Source organism: Haemorhous mexicanus, chromosome 1, assembly GCF_027477595.1.
Source record: "Haemorhous mexicanus isolate bHaeMex1 chromosome 1, bHaeMex1.pri, whole genome shotgun sequence".
Classification (NCBI taxonomy): domain Eukaryota; kingdom Metazoa; phylum Chordata; class Aves; order Passeriformes; family Fringillidae; genus Haemorhous; species Haemorhous mexicanus.
This window is the reverse complement of record NC_082341.1, coordinates 40,879,617-40,901,624: the sequence shown is the minus strand read 5'-3', so window position 1 is coordinate 40,901,624 and position 22,008 is coordinate 40,879,617. Positions and strand designations below refer to the sequence as shown.

The 22,008-nt window shown below is 38.6% G+C and overlaps 1 protein-coding gene across 7 annotated transcripts in view; it reads right to left on the bottom strand.

The window, feature by feature from the left end:
* Positions 1-2,405: 2,405 nt before the first annotated feature.
* Positions 2,406-22,008, bottom strand: part of RBMS3 (RNA binding motif single stranded interacting protein 3) — a 703,797-nt gene continuing 684,194 nt past the window's right edge. For 3 of the 7 annotated variants that reach the window (XM_059846669.1, XM_059846687.1, XM_059846709.1), the window contains 4 exons: positions 14,986-15,066; positions 12,323-12,450; positions 10,173-10,236; positions 2,406-8,515 (listed from right to left, as the gene is read on the bottom strand). In XM_059846669.1, the coding sequence (XP_059702652.1) occupies positions 10,191-10,236; positions 12,323-12,450; positions 14,986-15,066 (255 nt within the window). In that variant the 3' untranslated portion in view covers positions 2,406-8,515; positions 10,173-10,190. Of the gene's footprint in view, positions 8,516-10,172; positions 10,237-12,318; positions 12,451-14,384; positions 14,484-14,985; positions 15,067-22,008 lie in introns of those variants that run through there. The other 4 variants (XM_059846719.1, XM_059846696.1, XM_059846678.1 and 1 more) reach the window with 3 other exon arrangements.

Genomic DNA, 22,008 nt, shown 5'->3' with positions numbered 1-22,008 from the left:
ATAGCTGCATCATTCTAACTGCATCGACTTTCAACTCCTCCATTCAAAGCAGTGCACATATCTAGTACATTATTTAGCTATAATTTATGCTCCTTCAAGTAAGTTCAGTGAGGTACCAGCGCAAAGCATCTGCTAAAACTGAACACACTTTGGCAGAGGTCTGTAGATGTAAATTTTGAAAAGGAAGGAAGTGGTTTGGTCACAGGACCTTGCCAAAAAGTGGATTTTTTTGGGAACATTGTAACATTGGTAAACAAACCTTGATGACCGTGCATGTTTCCCCAAACTGACAGACCCTGGGAGGGCTTCAGTAGAGGGATGGGCTGTGTCCTGCCTGCCTCCCATCTGCAGAGATGGGAGACACCCCACGCCTGCCTTGCGTGCAGCAGTGGGCAGCTGCAGCCTCATGTCTGCACGTGCTGGGCAGCACATTCCCCTCCAGGCAGGCTTGTTATCTGCCTGGCAGAAATCCTCCCATGGCCTGCAGCCTCAGGACCACTTTTGTTAGCCATTAATTAATGGCTAACCGTGGCTGCTGCTGGCCTCAGCCAGATGGAGGCCTTTGTGTTCTGCTGAAGATCAGATTGACACGAGTGGGGCAAGGAGCTGAGGCACAGACAAAGGCCACAGCAACTTTGCCAACAGTCAGATGGACACTTTGGTTTGAATCATGGCTTGCTCGGTGCTTTCAGTAACTTCTGCTGCAGTCCTCTCTGCTTCTGACCCTTTGCTTCTGTATTTGCTGATCATTATTGGCACTCTGAGACCTTGGTGTTAATGGGCAAACTCTGGCCATCCAAAATATTAAAATTAAAATTTATATAAACCTGCTAATTGTGGAATTGTCCTGACTTTATGCTATACCAGCTACTGATTTGTTTTCTCTCTTCCCCTCTGCTTGAAATCTCAAGGAGTGACAATCAAAGGATATTGCTATCTCCACATGGAAGTCATGGACATCCTTTCCAGATGCAGACTACTGGTAAAAACGGCTTTCACCCTCTGGAACAAACACACCTCACACATAACAAAGCCCCATTTGTCCTTATTCTGTAATTCTAAGGCTAAGACACATACAATGATATAACTTGCCAATTAACCTTTTTTTTTTGGGACACTGACAGTGGAGCCAGGAGGATGAGAAGATAAAGCCTTCTTACCTGAACTTCTGTGGAAGCTGATGATGCAAACTCCCCTTAAACTGGTTCCATATGCACACAGAGAGCCAACTGACAGACAATAAAACCAAAAACACTAATGCCACAGTTGTTAGCAATTTCATTTTAGTAGAGCTTGAAGTGGTATGATATTGCAATTGGAGCAGTCTTGGCAGGGACAAAGATGAACTTGACCCCAGGACATCAGCTATAAACCACCTTTGCACCATCTGTGTTAGTGGAACACAGCGTCTCACTTTCTGCTGATCTCCCCAGCCTCCTCAGCCACCACTCAGAGTTCCAGGCAGGCTGCAGCTTCAGCCTCCTGCCTTCCTCCTTTTCTCACCATCATCATGGCCAGCAGTAATGCACATTTCAGTACAGGTGCACTTGAAAAAACCCCTCTCACCTGCTTCCTCATCTGATTCCTCTAAGGATTTCTTTGTTCTTTCCTGATTAAGCTGAAGGGAATTAGAAGCTCATTGATGTGTATTTCATTGGGCAAAACAAAGTGAAAAGAAAGCATGCAGGTGATCCCACAAAACATGTATAAAGCTGAAGGAGACAGGCAGGTAAAAAGGAACATTTAGTGATTCCCAGCCTGTGAACAAAGCCACTTTGTTTAGCTGAGGAGGAGACTGGAGCTGGACCCTTCCACCCCATCCTCACCTTTGGCACAGAAACTGCCTGGTGGGAAGAAATGCTCATGGCAACAAGAGAGCAGCTGAGTGAAGCAGCCACGGGGAATGCACCCAATACCTTGTTCCCTGTGAGATATGGCTGAGGAGACAATTTACTTTCCACTTTCCTTTCAAGATGAAGTATGGCTCACTCTACCACTGCTTAGGCTGTACTTATTCCACAAATAAAGATTTTCTGTCTTCCATGTGGCAACTTTTGCCCTGAAGTCACTCTTTACAATAAACCTCAGAAGCAGAGGCAATGTTCTCCTAGCAGGTGCACAGCTGAGAGCCTGGACAGCAGAAACCCAGCAGCAGTGTACATGCAGTCCTGGTGTGAGAAACACTTCCTCCTGGATATCACCTCCTAGCACGTGGGTGGCTGTGCTGCTGGCAGGGCAGCAGAGCTGTCCTGTCTCTCTGATTCCTCCCTTCCATTTGGTGAAGATGCAGAGGAGGCAGACTTTGCTGCAGAGCCTTTCTGCTCCCTCTGTGCTCAGCCGCAAGAGTCACAGCCTTGGGAAGCCTCTCGAGAAAGGTGCCACAAGAACACAGAGTCACCCAGCTCTTTTCTTTCTTTATTTTTTTATTGAAAGCTTCATCAAAGAAAACAGAAGTTTAAACCTAACATCCACTGATCTACAGAAAGCCCCAGGAGTGGGAAAATGGCAGCTATTTAGGACTGTGTTACAAATGGAAAACATAAAAAAAAATCATAGCAGTACAGATCTTTCAGAGACATTCTGAGACATCAGCACACAGATGCCCATATAAATAAGATTCATAATTTAAATGTATCACAGAGGTTCTGTATTCTACATTTTGGCTGCAGTGAAGTCTGTAAGGGCTGTAAAGAACCTCTGACCCATTTTTGTGATGCATGTTTTCTTGATAGGAAGTTCATCTGCTTTCAAAGCTGCTTTGATTTTTCTTACAGATAGAATCTATTCATTCTCCTTTAAAAAGGAAAACAATTAAAAATTCCTAAATGAATTCTGTACACTTCCTGGTTTTACATAAAATTGTTTTGCCTCAAAAAGATAGTAGAATTTTCTTCCACTCTGGAATACATCATATTTAATAATACTTCAATTACATAAACATCATGTTCTCTTCTTTAGGCTGTATTTTTGGGCTTTAAAAATATAACTGACTGTAAATTTCACCAAATTCATAAAATTATTATCCAAGAGAAAGACACTTAAAGGCAGAAAATTAATGTTGGGCAGGTACTCTTTTAAGGACAACAGATCCAGATCTTGGAAGGTGCTTACACCTTGCAGGCTTTGGACCTACAAGGAAAAATGGATTTGTGAACCTGTCAAGGGCTGACATTTTCCACTTCATTACACATTTTTACTAAGGTGAAAGAACTCAGCTGTCACTGTTGGGGAATTAACAGTTGAACTGAAAAACTTCAATAAACACAAGAATTTTTTCTTATCATGGGAACCTGAACCAGTGCTGGGATTCATTTCTTTTACAGCTTTACTCTCATAATTTTTGTTCAATTTTAACAAAGAGCATGTTAATAAAGGGGAGAAGAAAGGGTCTCTTCTGCCTGCTTTGAGGCACAAAGGTGAATAAATCTCTGGAGTACATACAGAGCTCTAGCCTATTTGGGTGACAGGAGCAAGATAGAAAAAGTTGGTGCTCTTTTTGAGAGGAAAATAACTCTCCTTACTCTGCATCTTTGCTGCTTGCTGAGATTCTAGAAATCTGCTCCACTGAAGGGGAGGAGAAGTCTGCTGCTCACTCAGCCCTCCTTCTGAGCAAGTGTGCGTGCATGACTGTGGGTGTGGGTATTAGAAATGAAAGGAATCCTCGTTACTAGAGTCAATTGTCATCAAACAGAAAAGACCAATGCACCAAATGTCAGCAGTTTTGTTGTTTTCTGTTTTGCATTTCCATCACACCGTGACTGTTTTCTTGGATCACGTGGGCTACCGAGAAAGACCAGGAAAATCCCTACCCTAGGGCACTTCTTTTATATCCAGACCAATTTCATGTTAAATAAAGTTTTGAAAGGAAATGTTGACCACGTGTGTATCAAACATTACTATCTTCAACTACCACATTTGGTCTCATCACTAAAAATGGATTGATTCATTACTTTAAGCACATTATCACTCTTTAGCATGACTCTTGCTATAGGTGGAGTTAAGTGAGTCTGCCTAAACCTGTTTTGCTCATGTCAACCTCAGCATTAAAATGAAGTGGCACGAGGAGCACCATCAAGCTTAAAACCATGAAGCATGGCAATTCTTTAAACACTTAGGATCAGTCTCAATCTTCAGTACCATAAACAACATAATATAGATCCAAATACTATGACATATTAAAAATAAACTTTATTACAATGCAGGCTTCCTCAAATTTGCTGAGTTTTGGTACACATACATACATAAATAATACCCTTCATTTGATTTTTACTCGAGTAAAAATCCATTCGAATGCTACAGTCCAATTGCCCATTGAAAGTTTAAGCCCTCACTTCTCTAATGGCCAGCCTTTATCTTCCACGTTTGGGCATGCATCCATAGCAGAAGATGATACAATGTGATGCAACTGCTCTCAGATATGCCTCGCTCTGCATTACGGTGGATTTCTCAACCAACACAACCAAGGCAGTCTCTTGGTAAACAGAACTACACAAGTAAGCACAGGCTAAGGACATTTCAAGAGTCTGTTTCACCAGAAGGCAAAAAGAGGACATTCACAACTTGAGGCCTGACTGTCACAGGTGAAAAGTGCTTACAAAACCAGCAGTAGAGCCAGATAGGAAGAAGAGTCCCACTGCAATCTCAGCGGGAACAGTGAAATTTTTTCAGTGCCCTGATCTACACTCGGGTCAGCACCTGCAAATATAACACTCTCTTCAGTTCCACTGTGTCTTTTATTTTTTCCCTCAATGTTAAGTGACAAGCCCAGGTATTCAGAATTTTCTAGCCATAATTCATAGTTTTCTGACACCCCTTTTGTATTTATCTTTTAAGGTTAAAAAAAAAATTACCAAACCTGAACATTCAGATTTGATTATTTACAAGAATTCAGGTGTGATGGAAAGTATGTACGCAGTTCAGTTTATGGATTTGATATTACTTCTAGACCTCTGGGCCAGGCACCATTGCCTTAGACATCTAGAGTTGCTTCTGCAATCTTTCAGGAACTCTCCTGATATTTAAAGCTAATTTGGCAAGACAGACAAAGATATTGACTTTACAAATTCAGGTCTTCAAAAAAAAAAAAAAAAAAAAAAAAGGAAACCAGAAACTAAACAGAGCATAACTATAAACCTTCAAAAAACCATAGTAGCCAGAACAAACATAAAGAAAACCAGTTTAAGATTTCAGAGGCCACCAAGTGACAACACCCATGCAGCAAGTGTGCTGCTATTTCACTGTTCACTTTTAGAAATGAGTTACGACTTTCTGAGCATTTTGTAAGTTCCAAATAAGCTTTTTTTCTTACCTTATGATCTATGACTGTTTATAATCAAGGCTCACAGTGTTTACAATTCATAGATTTCAAGTACCAGTTCACTGTTTTTTTGGGATCAGTAAGATGATGAATTGTATTTAAGGGGTCCATTTTCTTTCCTCTTCTTCTTCCTCTACTTCTTTGCTTTTTTTCTTTTGATTTCAAACACCATTGAACATTATAGCATGGAAAAGAAAGGGAACAACTCTAATACAGAATGCACTTGAAACACTTTAAAGTGACAGGCACTGTGATATCATGTTGCCTGCCTGGCTTAATAAAAAACACTGAGATTGTTTAACTTTGCTGAAAAAAATAAGAAAAATGTTTCTGAATGTATAAATAAAGCAGCAGAGTTCTGAATAGAAACAAGAAGGTACCTCAGCATATTCATCAGCCACATGGTAGCTACCTTGTAGCCTCATTGTTGATAGTAAATGAGACTTTTTGTGTGTCACATTAGAACTAACACAGAAATAAATGTCTTTATTTCATATTTAACTGACTTGTGCCTGGGGTTATCTCCATTTGTACAAATAATTCAGAGAGAGACAGAAAGAGAGTATGTGTAGAAAGGAAGAAAATAAGGCTAGATTGATTTTTTCCCTCATATGCCCTCTAAAGAAAGAGGGAACCTTTATCCAAGGACAAAATTCAAGTGCCCCTCTCAAAAAGCAACAAGTAATGAGACAGCACATGAAAAAGAAAGAGAGGTTTGGGGTTTTGAATTAAAAACATGTTGTGGATGATGTTGTTCTTTTACTTTGGCATCATCTGGTTTTCAGAAGCGTCGAATACCAACAACTACTTCGGAGGAAGCAGAAGTTTTATCACTTCTGAAAATCAGGCCCTCTTCCTATGGTGAAGAACCACGTGAACTCCCATTTCTCTCTTTTCTATGTTGCATACCTAGCAGCATTTACTTGGGAAACCCCCTCCCCCCTCCCATTATGTTAAAAAATACGATCTTGCTTCATCAATTTAAAAAAATAATTGTGTTCTTTTCCCCAAAAAGTCAGGTTAGGGAAACACAGACCTCTTTTTAAGATTGGGCAGCTGAATCAGATTGATCCAATACATATGTTTTAATTTTCCTTATTTTTAATGGATACCCTGTCTCTAATCCACCACAGTAAATGTGATGAGCCTTCCCCTCTCTTCTGGACGGAGGAAAGTTTAAAAATGTTTGGTTTAATATTTACACATAGATATGTGTGTATATATGTATATATGGAAATGCTGCTTCACTTCTGCCTCCTTAAGGAAAAAAATCATCTTTTGACTTCCTTCTCACCTTTTTCATTTGTCTGTTTGGAAGAAGCAAGGGCCATAATCAAGATTTCTGTATAGAAAACAACTGTCATTCCTAAAATAGGTTTTGGTGGATTAAATTTAATTTTTTTTTTGCCTGATCATACTAATTAGTGATTGTCAGCCAACATATTAAGACAACAGAAATCATAGCAGAGAAGAACAATTTTTAACTTCCTGCCTGCATGACAATAGGACAAAATTTTCAAAATTTTTGCTTGTATGGGAAAGCTAAAATGAGAACAAATATCAAGTTTGCTTTCTCTTATATCTACCTGGCAACTCAAATGCAACACTGAGAAATAAATGCACAATTAAGGTGGCTATGCATGCTGGACGATGACAAAGACTGAGGTGAAGAAATGAACTGGTATGTTAGAATTCAGAAGGAAGACTGTTGTTTCAGTAGAAATACCAAAGATCAGGTAATTAAAGAGAAAAACTCCCCAAAATTGAAGCCTGCCTGAACAGAGTAGTTGGTAGCCCAATCCCCCTTGCTTTGGAATGTTCTCCAAAGCATATCATCAAAAACCTGGACAGCTTCTGATACCAACTATTCTGAAATTTCCACTATAAACATATGCAGTATGCAAAACACCAGTGGAAGATAGTTTAAACAAACAAGAAAGTAAGAACTGGTCCGGCCATGTAGGTCAAATAAAGATTAAAAAAAAAAAAAAACCCTCTATCTTCTGGACTGCGTTAGGGTGTCACTTCATCTTTGGTATAAAATAGGCCATCCATAGGCTGCATTTGTTCACAACTAGGAAAGACTACAGAAATTGTCAACAATTTCTTCTATCTATTGCTTTTTTTGCACTTTTTTTGACCATAAGCTCCTATCTACTTAAGTTTTTTTAATGCTCTTAAGCTAGGTTTTTGCAATGTGACAAGCAAAGCGGACTAAAAACTTCTTAAAGCTCATAAAAAAGACTGCAGATAAAAAGCACTAATGCTTTTGCTAGCGATCACGCTTTGTAAATAAAAAAATCTGCATTCTGCAAGAAAAAAACCCTGCATTCTCTATAATGCAGCAAGTTTTTTTCTCAATTCAATAACTTTACTGTAAAATGCTTTAGCCTTCTAGATTTTTTTTTCTGTCAACACTTAAGACAAAGTTCATAAAAGTCCCAGCATTTTTCCAATCCTTTCAGTTGCCACAGTTCCTTTTATCATCAACTTTTCTTCAAAAGAAGAAAATCATTTTCTTTTAAACTGTACAGTTTATTTTTTGTTCACCCCAAAAACTCAGTCTATTAAACTTCTGCACCAGCACCGGTGTGAGCAGTTTCAATTCATTCTCGGGTTTTCTAACAAGACGTTGACAGCTTGCCTTGAGAGCCTTTGACGTCCTTAAAATTAAGGCAATTAAGATTCAAGATAAACCTTACCTAAACATTTCTTTAAAAAAAAAACAAAAAACAAAAAAACCAAAAAATACTCTAGATTAAAACAAGAAGAAAAAGAAAATGAGAGAAAAAGAGTAGCTTAATTTTTGAGGAAGACAATTGGTTTTCATCGCAACTTGCTCCCTCTTGACATCATCAGTTTTTCTGTTTAAAAAAAAAAAAAAATCTAGCTACACCTCCAGGTAAATTCTGAATTCAAATGTTCGTCCAGATGAAATGTCAACCCAGCATTTTTCCTCTGGGTTTTTCCTTTAGTTGAAAAAAAAAAAAAAAAGCAAAAATAAAATTGTCAGACTACATGACGGAACCATTTGCACAGCACATAAAAACACTGTTTTGTTTTCGTTGGGAAAGGTAGAAAAAAAAAAAAAGCATTCATTTGACGCCTGTGCAAACTGGAAGCCAACTTCTTGTTCAGTGAAGTTTCTCCATTCAAGGCAAAGATTTCAGACCGACATTCTTCAGTCCTGTTTATTGTCTGTAAAAACAATTCAATTAAAGTGGTCATTAAGTCAAAATAACTTTGAAATAGCTTCCTCTCCTTTTTTTTTCACCCAATTCCCTTTAAAAGTTATCCAAGCTAAACTAACTTTGCAGCTGTTTAAATATGATACCGCCACTAACCTGAAAATAGTCAGGCAAAAATAGGGAACTCTTACTTTGGGGACATTAACACATCCTAAGCAGATGAATTTACTCTTTGAATGCTAGGCATTAATAGGCAGTCTAACTGCACTGAAATGAGATGAATACATGGCTTAACACTGTGCAAATCTTTCACAGGTAATTCAGTAAGAGGGTGAATATTTTCACAATAATAAGTGCCACTACTTATTTTGGGTATTACTAATAAAATGAAAGATAAAATTATAATAAAAGAATACAACCAATTTGCTAGAAACAACACATTTTCTGATGGCAAGAACAATTACACTGTGGAGCAGTCTGCTTAATGAGCCAGTTAAGGCTAACTTAGCATAAACCTTCAAAGCACTATTAATTAGAAAAATATATTTTTTTATCATGTAGTGTAATATCTTCCTAAATTTAGCACAGAGAATAAGGAAAATGATCAATCTTTTTCCTACAGAAGATACCTCTCATTCTGTGTTTTTGATGTTTCATGTTACTTAAAGATATGTCACATCTAGCTTATTTGAAAAGGACTGTATGAGATCTTTAAGAGAGACCCAGAACCGACATAAAAAATCTATTCTCTGTCTAGGGCTATCTGTAAGGGTCAGCTGTTGCTTTTCCCAGAGTCTTTAAAGCTTACATGGAAAAAATCCTTTCCTGACCAAAGTTCAACACAAGAAAGTCCAGCACCTTTCCTTTTGTAAATATTAATGCATTTGCCTTGCATAGTTTAAAATAAATTTTAAAATTAGGAGTTAAATTTGAAGAGTGTTGATGACCTAACATTTGCCACAGAACTGTTTGTCTGGGAGTGTAAACACAGAACTATAATTTTAAATATTAAATTTGCCAAGGGGCTTTTTCATTGCATGACACCTGAAAATTAATATTTTGAAAGTTAAGAACAGATTTATGTGGAATGCAACAATTAACTATTGACTTCAGGTTTTCTATGCATAATTTCTGGTAGGACTACTCAAGTTGGAAGCTCACCCCCTGAGATTTTACTGTCCCTATGGGTCGAGTGGCCGCCACACGTGTGAAAGTCCAATATCAACAACACAGCACTCGCCCTTTAATCTAACCTGGCATTGAGTTTGCCTGCAAAAGGCTTTCCACGTTTAAAATCAGAGTATGTTGTCCAGCAGAGTTTTGCTTGGAGGTAAGAGAATATACTTTTTGGGGGCAAGGATATCCATTGATCCCCACTTCATAGTCTTCATGATTTTATGTGCAAAATTAAATATTTACAAGGAAAAAAGGGAGTAGGGTCTAAAATAATTAAGGCAATTTCCTCATAAAGTAGATTCCTCTGCTCAGAATCAAGGGCTTTTTTTGTCTACACAATATGTAGCCAGGTTTTTGCCATGAAGTTACCATTTCTGAACTCTGTGGGTGGGATCCTCAAGTACAGCATTCAGCATATTAAATAAAAGAACACGTATGCTGATTAGAAAGTGGAACTTAAATTCCAAGTTTCATGGTTTATTTTTACTTACAAAGAGAGTACAGAGTCCTTATACCACCCAGTTCATTCTTAGTACATTTTCTCTCCTCCGTTGCCTGCAATTTCATGATTGTTGCAAAGAAAATAAATGTAAGGAAATATACCATTATAACTTTTCTCCTGCTTGATCAGCTCCAATGAAATAATTTTATATAGTCTGCCTGTTCCTTTACCTATATCTGACAAAGTCATTGTCCAGTCCTGTTAATTACTTTCTTATATCTCACGTTGACAATCACTGTTTTATATCTGGCATGATGTCTCTTATTGATAAATGTACCCATTGGAAAGCAGAGTAATAAAATAATATTTTAATTATAAAACAAATTCACTTGGTTTATATTAACGGTTATTGGAATATTTTGTCAGAAGTTAATTTTTGAAGACAGAGATTGTGTATATTTTGGTTTGTTTCTACAGCTTCCCACACTGCATTTCTGCCTGCAACTGGCAGATATAAATACAGGCCCAATTTCAGTCTAAAAAAAATACTGAAATAAGGACAATAAAAAAAATCTGTGGTGGATCTGCCTGTCTGATTAAAAAAGAAAGAAAGTCCTCTGAATATAAATGCCAGTGCCATTACAAGCATATTCATCGCTGCAAAAAGGCTGTAGCTGACAAGGAAAGATGAGGGATCTCATTTTCAGGGAATTCACCACATGAACAAGAAACACAGCATCCATTTCAATAAAGAATTGCAATGTAGTTTTCTCCTATGCTGGAAAAATGCCAGAATCTGCAGCTCACAGCTACCTTATGAGGGCTTCTAGACCTAAGTCCTTTTTCTTTGAGATGCAAGAGAAAGGAAACTGAGACACAGAAATCAACAGATCCGAATGCTACAGAACACACTCATTAAAACAAGTCAACAGGATGGTACAGACATATTTCTCTCTTTGCCTTTTATGTGCTGTAAGTATTTTGCAATCATTTATTTATAGGTGCTAGAGAGACTGGCAGCTAGAAAGGATAAGCATACATAGTCTGTGTCTCCAATTGGGTAGCTTGTGATTGATTGTTTTTGCAATATGTACAGACAGATATAGACATGACAATAAATAGTCTTCTCTTTTATTGTGGTCAAAACCACATAAATCTGAAAGCATTTGATACTCATATGGTAGACAAACAAATGCATCTTTCACTTCCAGAGGTCAAAAATGAAGTAAAGCAATTGACAAATTGTTGTAACTCTAATCTTTTCTATACCAGCTCATATCTGATGCCTGGAAGTACAGAGCCATGATGCATTGACTGACATATCTATTGTATTTCTTGTCTGGCTATTTCTCTACTTTCTTCCCCAAGATAAAACATGTATAATTCTATTTTCAAAGTGATGCTGGTGTTCAATATACATGTATTAATGAAAGACTGGATTTGTGCTTCTTCCTAGAATCTGTCCAACATTTATCAGTCCCAGTGAGTATCCTGTCAATATGAAACCTTCACTTTGTGAAGATTTTTATTGTAGCAAAGAGAAGTTGTGTTTGAAGAGATTTTTCTGAAGATGAAGGGACTCTTTAGAAGTTCTAAATACAGCTGTCAGTTTATGAAGTTTGAACTTTCCAAAGTATTCTGTGGGAAGTAAACAAAGGGAGCAGAAGAATGGAGACATTGAACAGTGCTTCTACCCACCTCCTTCTTATCCCTCTTCTTCCATTTCCAGGTTCTGCCTACTCTGTATCTGCATGGAGGTTTTGCACAATCACAAATACCAACTTGGGGTAATTTATACTGCCTCATTAACTACACTTTCAGACAGAAATCTTTACGTGTGCCAATGTGCACTGTGCCAATATTTTCACCACTGCAAAATTTAAGCCCTTTTTAACCTCTGATGCCAGATGCTGCTTTAGCCCAGCATGATGATTGTTAACACAGTTGTTGAGATCCTTCTGAGTCCAGAAAAGCAGCAGACAGTTAGAGAGCATATCACTGTGGGCAGGAGCTCAAGGACATTTTGCCAAATTGAGGACGTCAGCCAAAACCTTTTGCTAATTACAGTGCTATACATCCAGAATTCATCAGAACTTAACAAAGCTATTCAGAATTTATATTTCTGAAAGAGGGAGTCCAATTTGGCCTGCTATAATCGAGAAGCAAACCCTTCTGACTCCACAGCCTATGCCTACTTACTTAGACTGTTGGTAAGAATATGCAGGCGCATGTTCACTGGATGTTTCCACTGTCATCTGTTGCTGTTGACCACTGGCTTCCTGTGATGAAGATGCTACTGTCTGTGGAGAAGTATCAGCAACAACACCCTAGGGAATCAAATGAGAACATGAAAAACTTACTAATTTTGCTCATGGCAGTGAATTATGTACAAGAGCTCAGCACCAGCTCACCGTTCACACATTTCTCTAGAGATCGAGAGAGTTTGAGGCAGCAGAACCACACGCTAACACAACAAACTCCATCAGTTTTAGAAAGCTAATTCAGCAACAAGAAGCTTTCTCAGCCTACCAGTAGTACTTTGCTCTCACAGGTTGCAGTGAAAAACACCCTCCTCTTTGAGGGCAGTTCCCTGCCCATTCAAAGCTAGAGGCAAATCTTCTGATTCTGGTGGATTCTGGGTTTTACTTCTTGGCTTTTTCATAACGTATACATGCCTCTTCCGATTCTTGCTTACCTACCCCCACTTCACAGTGAGTTCACACTTATTTTGTTTGATTTAAAATGCAATAAAGCCAGAATCTAGACCCACCACTTTCCACTTCACTATACATCCAAAAGAACCTGAGTCACCTTAGAAGAATGCTTCCCTCTTCTACACACTGTCTCAATGCATGTTCCCTTCAAAAATAAATTTGCCTCACACTAAAGACTTTAATCTGTTAAGTCAAAACTCCAATGAAGTTTCATTTTGTTTATATATTTGCAGAAAGCAGATAAGTAAACACATACAAGATTATATTCATGAATGCAACATTATGCACAATTTCTTATCCTATTTAGACAGTCTGAACTTGGTTTAAGTTTTTTGTATGCTTTCAAAGCAAGATACATTTTCTTTCCTCTACTCTCATGCTTGGTGTGTTGGTCTCATGAATAGCAAGCATCTTCAGGGAACATGCTCCGTTACTCTATTGCACACAACAGAGCCAGAAGAGGGAGCACAAAGCACTTGCTTTGTTTTTATTTGAGCCTTGTGTAAACAACAGGTAGTTTATTTTAAAGCATCTGTTAAAATATCAGTTTCATTTTTCAGAAATTCTTTGTATCTATTGCTTAGCAGACTGCCAGTATTATCTTTTTCTGTCTACTTCCTTGTCTTTATCCTTCTCCTTTTGTCCACCTCATCTTGAGATTGTAAGCTCTCTGGGGCAGAGACTGTATTTTTTGGTCTCTGCTTGTGGAGCATCCAGCATGGTAGGGTCCTGGTTCATGATGCTACATGAATACAGATAAACATTAACAATAATCATCATCACTGGATAACAGCAAAACAGGCTATAGATTCAGATAACATTTTGATTATTTTAGTAGATAATTATGACATTGAGTTACTTTAGAAGGCATGACGGTACTAGCAAGTGATAGGGAGGAGGACTCGACAAGTAATATAAATTAACTTTAATTCTCATTTGGACAGGTCAGCATGGTGTGCAGACAGCCCCATGATAGGAACCACTCTCTATCCCACCATCTCCTTTTAATTCAGATTTGTATCTGCCCAATTTAGACTTAAGAACGGCAGTTGAAAAGAGGCACTCACTCACAGTGCATTTGCAAACAAATGAGGTTTAAGGCAAAATTATACAGAGGCAAAAAAGACTGAAACATAACCAGCTCAGTACAAAAGAACAGCAGTAGCCTTTCCTGTGGGACCTTATCTGGGAATAATTGCAAAGAACTAGAAGAACACAAGATAAGACCACTTGACTGCTGGCAAAGCCGTGCCAGCAGTACCACTAACTCACATCCTCAAAGCACAGAGTAGTAATAGCACAAAATCCAAAGTTCACACAGATGAAGACAGAAGTACAGAGACCCTGGCACTCCTTGCCTTACCCCAGAGTAGGGCAGAAGTTGTTAATAAAAGAGGGTAGTGCCAAAGAGAAACACACAGGGAAGAGGATGCCAAGGCTCCCTCCTCTCGCTGTGCTCAGCTGCCCCTATGAAGCTTCACAGAAGTGGAGGCCAAGCTGACGCTCTCCCAGCAGCTTGTGGTCTACAGGGTTGAGTAAATACTTACTCATTAGACTGTCATCAGCATGACTCAGCCCCAAGGAGGGAGGGAGCGAATCCTTCCTCAAGGATGAAAAGCACTCAGTCAGTGCAGCATCCTCCACGTCTGTATATACAAGAGGAAGGTTTCCATTGCTCAATCACTTTTTCTGGTGGCTAAATGTTTCAGCAATTACCTATGCTTGCTAAGGACCGCATCAAACCCTCTTGCAATCTTCTCTTCTTGAAATCTCTTTTGGTTTCGCGGTCTGCCTGCTGGGTTTGTTTTCCTGTCTCTTCCCATCTCCCTCCCAAGTACATGGGGAAAAAATAGTCATAATCACTGATGTTTTTATTCCGTGTCCTGCTGTACAACAAAACAAATGCAAAACAAGAGCCCTTGCAAATAATTTTAAAAATAAAAAAGAGGGGTTAGAAAAAAGAAGGAAAAGGAAAGAAAGAAAACAAAAAGAGAAAGAGATGTGCAGTCCTCATTTAATAAGCTGGAAGCTTCCAGCCACCACTCCATAAAGAACCTTTAGGCCCCTTTCAAGCAACAGGTGCACAAAGACATAAGTAAGAGTTCTGTTTCCCCTTCACTCTACTTTAATGGATGGAGATAAACTTACTTCAATAGGGACAGCTGTTGGAGGCACAGGAGTGTACTGGGGAATGTAGGTCCCTTGCATAGGTGCAGCAGCAGTCATGTACTAGAACAAATCAAAAGCAAATGAACAGTAGAAAACCACAATTAAGATGCATGAAACCACGTTAGAAGAATGACATTCAATTTCCCATTGAGAACTTTTAGTAAGAGTGCAGTATATTATTTCTTTTAAGTAAGGACTTTAGGTAATGGTACAACTTACCCAGCTATAAAAAATCATAATCTTGAACCTCAAACTCAGGTCATATCTGAATACAGGCAATAGTAAACATCTCACTGACAGAAGCAGATTGTTCTCTAAAATTGAGAGACTCCTATTTGCACTTACAAAAAGTGGAGACATGATAGCAGCATATATACACACACACACACACACACACACACACACACACACACACACACACACACACATATATATATATATAAAAGTGGTTACAGATACAAAGCAGTCTAAACAATCTTCTTTTGAAGTCTTACTGACCTTATCTAATGACATCTACAAAACATGATGCATGAAATTTGAGAGGTTTATTCCAATCTATATTTACCCCATCAACAGCAGCAGTTGGGTTTACAGGGATACAAAGCTGCAGATAGGTGCAATCCGAGACAGGAGAAGTAAAGCAAGAGCAAGATCCATCTGGAGTTTCTCCTTTTGTACACAGGTACCTTAGCTAAATTCTTATGGCTTATTCTTACTATCTAGGGATCTTTCCTATGCATTTTGAAACTTGTGCAAATTATTATAGCAACAATTTGTATTAGCTTCTCTGAAAGATGGTCTCTCCCAAGTACTACAAGACAATCTTTTTTAAAATTCATGTATGCAAGTGAATCTTGTCATTGCTATGGCACTGATTCCTTTATATACAGCACTTCTCAAAAACCTCTTGAACTGAATGCAGCAGTCATTGTTCAAATTTTCAAATAAAGTATTGATATTAAGTCCTTAGATCTATATGTACCTTTCTTTCTACAATCCAGTCCTAACTACATGTCTTCACTGACAAGAATCTGAGAATGTGCCCAATCCCCCAACTGACTGTATGACACTTCCACTACATGTTATTTTCAAAGACACACCAAAGATCTGAATCAGCCCACAATGTATTTGATGAATTTTAAAATGAGTTAAATATAGCTTTGCTTCCTGGCAGAGCTAGGAAGTGCTTGCAAGATTTTATTCCGCTGTTTATAGTAAAATTTACATTTAAAGCACTCTCCCACCTCAATTCTAAACTAACTGGATGGTTTGATATGCCTGTCACAAACATGCATTGTGAAATTGCAAAGTGGGGTGAAGACTGCAGCAATGCTGGAGAAATGCCTAAGGGAATGACAACAGCATATGTAAAAATCTCACAGCTAAATCCTGAAATATTCTTTCAAGTAGAAGAAAATAAAAAGTATTTAAGTGAAATTGTTTTCTATTAAAAAAACAAAGTGAGGATCATATGTGACATAGAAGGCATACTTGCAATATGAGCAGCATATGGTGTTGAGAACCATCACAGTATTTTTCCCCACATTCACAGTGTTTTCCTGAACTTGAGCAAAGAGACAGGAGTGCCCTCAGCGTCTGTATGCCTGTATCAGGCCATGTTTTTCTGCAGCTCTTCTTCCTTGTTCTTCAGGAAGAGAATTGAATTCAATAGTGTTTCTTACGAAGGCTAACCCCCCCAAAAGCATTAGGCCAGCTTTCCCTTTTGTACTCAGTGCAGTTGGGCTGTTCTCCTGCCTCACAGATTAAGAGCAAATGAGAATGCTACAGTGGGGTGTTGCAGAGCTCCTCCTGCTGCATTCATCCTGCCTTTTAATGTGTTGGGAAGACATCTGTTGTGTAGCATTGTTCTAAACGTGTCAAAATTTAACATTAGCCTGAAGCACGCATTCTTACAGTCCTGCAAAAACCTGCAAGGGTTCTAAACATTCATGCAGTCTAATTTCACTTGTTCAAAGATATAGAGAGTTTATCTGAAAATGTTAATTTAAATAATAAAGTGGTATCATTCAACTTGAACTTCCTCTGTTTTCTTTGAACCTGGCAGAAGAACAACATTCAGACTCTTATACGATGCAGTTGTCTGCCATTCCCTACCTTACACACAAACCCATGTGACTTAATATACAAACAATAAATTACTCAACTGCCTTTTAATTCAGATTACTCAATTTTTGCAAAAATCCTTTGGCACTGTGTTCTGTAGCACTCCAATGGAAACTGTCTGGGAGTTACTGATGTCTTCGCTGTCTCTAAAAGCACTGCTCTCAGTAGTTGTGCAGTTTCTTACTCTATTATTTTTTATTGAGGCAGATCCTGATCTTACTTTCCAGCCTCCTTCATGTTGCTTCTTTCACTGCCAGACAATCTCTAGGGAAAACTGTACTGTTGACTGGAGTGTCAACAGTGGCCCTGGCCAAAGCCTGCTTGCCCTGGTCTTTTCAGATACACACACCTCCTGGTTTAATTTTTTTTTTTTTTTTTGCAGAAGTTTTAACTGAATTCAGCCAAACAGCAATGATTTAAAGCACTAGAGACCAAAGCTGTCGAGTTACTTGCCAGACTCCCTGGAGAACTGTAGGAGAGTGACTTCTCCCCTGTATATAACACTCTGCATGTCTAAATGTCTGTACTAATGGTGGATCAGTTTTTCTGACAAATCCTTCAGAGTTCTACAATCAAAAAGAAAAATGCTGTTAGCCAAATTATTTCCACCAATGGCACAAACAAAGTCAAAGTACTTGTGGCAAAGATTTTGGTCCCAGGAAAATTTAGCCAAGGCTCGGTGCTACAGAATAGTGGTGCTTTATAAATGGCCCTGGATCACACAGCAGCAGTGGACTGCATCACAGGTACACATATTGAGCCCTTCAGTGGAATGTCCAAACATATTTAATGCCTTCCTCTTTACGAATGTAAAGATACACTCACCATTTCGAGTTATTGGGTCAGCAATTAGACATGTTATGTGGGCTGGAACTGGTTCTCTGTCTCCAGGATCTCACTGAAGGGTTCATTGAGGCTTCTGTAAAAATCTTTACCAACCTATAAAGGACAACTACGACTTCATTCTCCGAGACACATAACTGGTGTCTAGTATCTGAAATCCCCTCGCATGCAGCACAAGGGAGTCCCAGCTGAGACCACATGAATCTGGAGGTGTCTGCCCTGCTGGATCAGTTTCTACCATGGCAAATAGTGCTGGGAAGCTGCTTTAGCTTAGTTTGTTCACTAACAGTGTAATGAAAAAGGAGACGGAATAATTTTTTTTTATAACTGACACTAGCTCAAGCAAGTTTACACGTATTTCTTTCCTTTGTGAACTACATAATCCTAATTCTCTGATCTCACAGGATAAATAAAGATTACACAGTGCTAAGGCACAATGTCAGTGTTGATACTTACAACAATGGGTTTGGATAATGCAAGAGTTGAATTCCTTGTCATGAATATTCATGGTAGGTTGTTTAGCAAAATGATTCCTGAACACTGCTGTTCAGTAGCTTCCGTATCCAGCACACAATGAGCCCCATGGAATCTGTGTCTCTTCCTGGGTGCCCCAGACATTTTGCCTAGCAATTCTATTAAAAAATGTGCTTTGAATCTGTTAAAGTGAGTAGAGTCCAGGCTAGGAGGTGGAAAAGGTGTTCAGAAATTATTCTGAGATTTAAAGAAAAGTTAAATATTTTATATCTACTCAGTTTAAGACCACCCAGGATGAAAATTATAGTCTAAGGACATCCTTGAGGTGAGGGACTGTTGTAATGCAGCTCAATTTGGATTACAGCTCCTGTAAATATATGCACTCTGCACATGGCTTCCCATCTACCTCAAGAACCTCAAGTAACTTGGAAGTAGGCAGATGGCCAACAAAGAAGATGTCAATGTCAGAAGGCCACTACTCACATTTATTTTCTCTGTGAACCACACTCAGTAGAATCTTTATCCACACATATGTGTGAAACAGAGACAGCATCACTCACATGCTCAGCTCAGCAGAACTCAGCTACAGCCACTAAAGATCAATATTATGAGCATTGAAATGAGAGAATCTGAAAAACCCAAATGCATCCTTTCTTTGTCGTGTGTTTCCATCAGGATTAAAGATTCTTGTGCTGTGATGTGATCAGTCATTCAACAAGGTACGTGCAAGGCAGAGGAAACCATCGTTCATTCTTCCACAGCTGTACAGGCTTTGTGGGTCTAAAAGTAGAAGCTGCTCATTTCTGGCAGTAAAATGAATGGTGACTCTACAGGCAGAGATGATGGATCTGGAGGTTACAAGGGAGCTTTTCTCAGCAGTCTGATCCTTTAAAAGCCAGTAATTTCTACTACAGAAAACTACTACACTGCTGGTGGCAACAGGCTCTTAATTTGCTTGTAAACTATTGTTTTCTTCATACAGTACAGAGAATGGATGTTCTCAGCACTGAAGATGTGCAGTATTATAATATAATTCATGTTTTATGATGCCCAACTGCTTAATTCAGACTGCACTGATCAGGTACCAATTTAGTCTCTATGCTACATTAAGAATTCTACTCATGTCTTTTCCAATGGGGTTTTTGTTTGTTACCATTTTGAAATTACTTAAATGTGTGGAAAAATATATAGCTAGAAAATGAGAGTGTTGATGTACACTTACACTTCTCTTCTTTCAGATACTGCCCTCTGTGACTACAAAGAGTTAAATGCCAGGAGGTAACAAATGAGGAGGTGGGTTGAGGGGACAAAATGAGATCCCTCAAGAAGGATCATGTTTAATTCAGAGAGCAGCATCACTTCTTCGAGATCTGCAAACAGCAGGGTGTCCCAGCCTGGCTCCAGCAAGGATCGTGTTAAGCCTGCAGCAAACACCAAACCCATAAAGGTGACAGGCACTGGGAAATAAAAAAACAGGAGGAAGGCAGCTGCCTGTACCCAACAGAGTGAGGGAGCATGCTGCAGTAGGATAATAGGATTTACCCATCAAAGGTAGAGCTGAGTCACCTGCACAGAATTTGCAGGAGCTTTTACACTGAGACTGGGGCACAGGTAATGTCCATTTATTCATCTGCCCTAATAAGCTCTTAGCCTGCTTTTCTCAGGCCCAGGTTAATGCAGAGTCAGGCATCTGCCTAACAGCTGAGATACATAGCAAACACCCCTTACACCAGCCATTAGTTACTGAATTTGAGCTGAGACGCTGCCTGCAAGAGTGCCTCTTGCAAGACCAAACTATTTCATTTACATCACCAGAAGAGTTTGGCTGCACATTCTGTTTAAATTCTGAAGGCCATCATTAACAGAATGTATAAGAAACCACCCTAAAGTTCAGTTCTATTTATAGGCCTAGTTGCCTATAAAATAACACAGCTGTGATTAGAGAGAGGCTGCTACAGATACTCTAACTGTCTTGGTCACTATGAATACTGTGGGATTTTAGAGACTGACAACAGTTAATAATCTGATCAATGTTGAATAAGTTTCCTGGTATAAAGAAAACAAAAAAGAACTTACAAAATGAGATAGTAACAGATATGTTACAGTAAATCTGGAAACCTCAAACAACACTCAGAATCACTAGACTTGCTAAGGACAAATGGCAATGACCAAGGAAAAAATGTTTAAGAAGCCTTTTATACATTCCACGTGAAAATGCTTTTTTCTGGTGTTTTGCTTTGGTCAACGTATATCTGTCGCAAGAACCAAAGATCTCTTTCCTTCTATCATCAGCCTTCATGTTCCTGAGAAGACTTGGAGCCTTTTCACTCAAGGTGAGAGCCAAAATGCAGAAGCCTTGTACCAGACTATGCTGGTAAGCCTTTACACCAACCACCACCGGCTGCTAAAGGGAGATTAAATGGGATGTCTAACATGAGACAAATGTTAAACCATGTATCTGAAATAAGCAAGGATTCCAGAATCTGGTCTTCAATGACTGTTTGTGGTTTCATATCACCGCATGAGCTATAGTACAGTGATAATGACTTAGCTTTTCAGGATTCCCAGAATTAATGCCAGGGTTTTCTGCTTTCTTTTCTTTATTTTTTTGTTAATCTTTTAAACCATCTGAGAAGTCTAGACACTGCATCACTAACAGAATTATGTGAAAATATTTGCATTGCTGGAAAACTGAAGGAAATGAGTCTGTTGGCTGAATTTATTTTTATCTTTTTTTTAAACTTTTTTTTTTTAACCCCATGAAGGAAACATGCTCTTCCACTTTCAAATCTCTTTCCCTGCAAAGAACAAAAACTGCATCTCTCTTTGACCGTTGTCAGGTGGTTATAACTTTAATGAAATGTAGAATAAAACCACTGCTTTTTTCTCTCTGGTTCCACCTTCTCATTTGAAAATACCCTGTTCTCCAATAGAAAAGAACATTGTCTTGCTGTGTCCTCTTATCCCATAGTCTGGCATGGAGATACGGGAACTCAGGAAGAGAAAAGGACCATCTAGTTCATCACTGCCAGTGGCAGTTCAATGAAATACAATATCCAGCTGCCAGTTTTCACTTTAAACTTAAAATATCTTTTGCTACCCAGAAGCATTCTCATTTTCCAGCTCAATCCTGTACTTATTCAATGGCTGTTATTAATTTCACTTTCTCCCAATTAAAGAATGGGAGAATAAATGGTACGAAGTTTTTGCATATATTACAATAATTTTGCTAATAATTATCAGCCAGGCCTAAAATATAATAATATAATTCCATTTTACCACACAATTACCATAGTCCTATCAAGAACAGCTCTGTCATTCAACAGAATCCCATCGCTGGGCCACAGCACTCATTGTTAAGGCAGAGAATAGAAATCTTCACCGGATTTAACATTCCTTCCCTGCTGCTCAGTAATACAAATGTATTTAGGAATGCTGGCTATCAATTCCCTTTCAACCTTCCTAATGAGATGTTACCTAATTCTCTGAGCAAGTTAAATGAAGGTAGAGAGAATAATAACTTCAAGAACTATATTTGCAAACTAATCTTCTTTTCTCTCC